This window comes from Priapulus caudatus, unplaced genomic scaffold (assembly GCF_000485595.1).
Source record: "Priapulus caudatus unplaced genomic scaffold, Priapulus_caudatus-5.0.1 Scaffold12232, whole genome shotgun sequence".
Classification (NCBI taxonomy): Eukaryota; Metazoa; Priapulida; class Priapulimorpha; order Priapulimorphida; family Priapulidae; genus Priapulus; species Priapulus caudatus.
In genome coordinates, this window is record NW_014589293.1 from 1 (window position 1) to 1,816 (window position 1,816).

The 1,816-nt window shown below is 50.7% G+C and overlaps 1 protein-coding gene across 1 annotated transcript; it reads left to right on the forward strand.

The window, feature by feature from the left end:
* Positions 1-40: 40 nt before the first annotated feature.
* On the forward strand, positions 41-1,642 carry LOC106820366 (uncharacterized protein y4jD-like). Its single transcript, XM_014824891.1, has one exon. It carries the CDS (start codon positions 41-43, stop codon positions 1,640-1,642), a length of 1,602 nt encoding a protein of 533 aa, XP_014680377.1.
* Positions 1,643-1,816: the final 174 nt, after the last annotated feature.

The following is a 1,816-nucleotide window of genomic DNA, read 5'->3' on the forward strand; positions in this document are numbered from 1 at the left end:
ATACCTCAATAACGTGAGGGGCTTGGTATAATCCAATCCAATGAAAACCCGCTCTAGCAACGATTTACCGAACGATATTACTGCACTGAAACAGCTCGTTTTAGCGCAGGGTAGCCAGCTATTAGAACATCAGCAGGGGCAGGCAGTCTATCAGAAAGCACTCAGTGAGAAGCAAGCACGGATTCAATTCCTAGAAGAACAAATCATCCTGTTCAAGCACCGCCAGTTTGGTCACAGCAGCGAGAAGAATACGCAGCAAGTTGAACTGTTTGATGAAGCGGAAGTTGAAGTAAGTTTGTCTGCGCCAGACGTCGCGCAAGCGGTCGAGCCCGGTCAAGCGCCCGCCACTAAGAAAGCCAAATCAGGCCGCAAACCACTGCCACAAAATTTACCCCGGGTGCGTGTTGAGCATGACGTAGTGGACTCTGACAAAGTATGTGCTTGCGGCTGCCAAAAGAGCTGCATCGGCGAAGAAACCAGCGAGCAACTTGATATTATTCCAGCAGTGATACAGGTGTTGGTACATGCGCGCCTGAAATATGCGTGTAAGGACTGCGAGTCGGGTATCACGATCGCGGCGTTACCGCCACAGCCAATTCCCAAGAGTAATGCCAGTGCTGGGTTACTTGCGCACATCGCCACCGCCAAATATCAAGACGGGTTGCCGTTGTATCGGATGGAGGCGATCTTTAAGCGCTTGAACATCCATCTGCCGCGCAATACTCAAGCAAATTGGATGATCAAGGGCGCCCAATTGCTCCAACCGTTGTATAACTTACTCAACGATCACTTGCTTGACAGTGGTTATGTGCACATGGACGAGACGCGAGTACAGGTTTTAAAAGAACCTGATAAATTAGCGCGAAGCCTAAGCTACATGTGGGTCCGGCGCACCGGTGATCCGAATCTGGGCGACCCACGTCAAACCGTCGTGTTATTCGATTATCGCGCGAGCCGGTCGGCCAGCGTGGTGGATGAGCTATTGGGTGACTATCAGGGCTATCTGCAAACCGATGATTACGTGGGCTATCACAAAACCGGGCTACGCGAAGGCATAACCCACCTTGGGTGTATGGCGCACGCACGGCGCAAGTTCATTGAGGCCCAGAAAGTCGCGCCGAGCGCGAAGGGTAAGGTGAGCAAAGCCGATATGGCAGTCTCGTTAATCAAAGGACTGTATCAAATCGAATCAGTGATAAAAGATGAGAATCCTAACCAGCGGATGCTAGTTCGACAAGAGAAAAGCGTTCCCCAATTAGCCAAGCTAAGGAAGTGGCTGGATAAATCACTTATCCATACGCCGCCCAAGAGTAAAGCAGGGGCAGCAATGGCCTACCTGCATAAAAACTGGGCGAAGTTGGCGGCCTATACCAAAGATGGCCGATTGAATATCGACAACAACCCCGTCGAAAACGCCATACGCCCGTTCGCGATCGGCAGAAAAAATTGGATGTTCAGCAACAGCCAGGAGGGTGCAAAGGCGAGCGCGATGCTTTATAGCATCATCGAGACCGCTAAAGCGAATGGGCTGGAGCCCTACGCGTATTTAAAGTTACTGTTCACAAAGCTGCCCAGCTGTGAAACAGTAGAAGATGTTGAGGAATTACTACCGTGGAACGCCCTCAAACTTAGCACCCAGTAAAAAGCCACTCCCAACGGAGCGGCTTAGACACAAAACATCGCAACTCCTGTCACGTTCACCGTCCTAGTGCTGCTTTGATGGAGGCAGTATAGCGAATCAAAACTCAAACCGCCTCACCTAGCTGGGTGATATCGGCATAGGAATCTTGTACCTGTAGTTTATTGATCGCTTACC

Excerpts from the sequence above, each read along its gene's own strand:
- LOC106820366 (XM_014824891.1), top strand. The coding sequence starts at position 41 with ATGAAAACCCGCTCTAGCAACGATTTACCGAACGATATTACTGCACTG.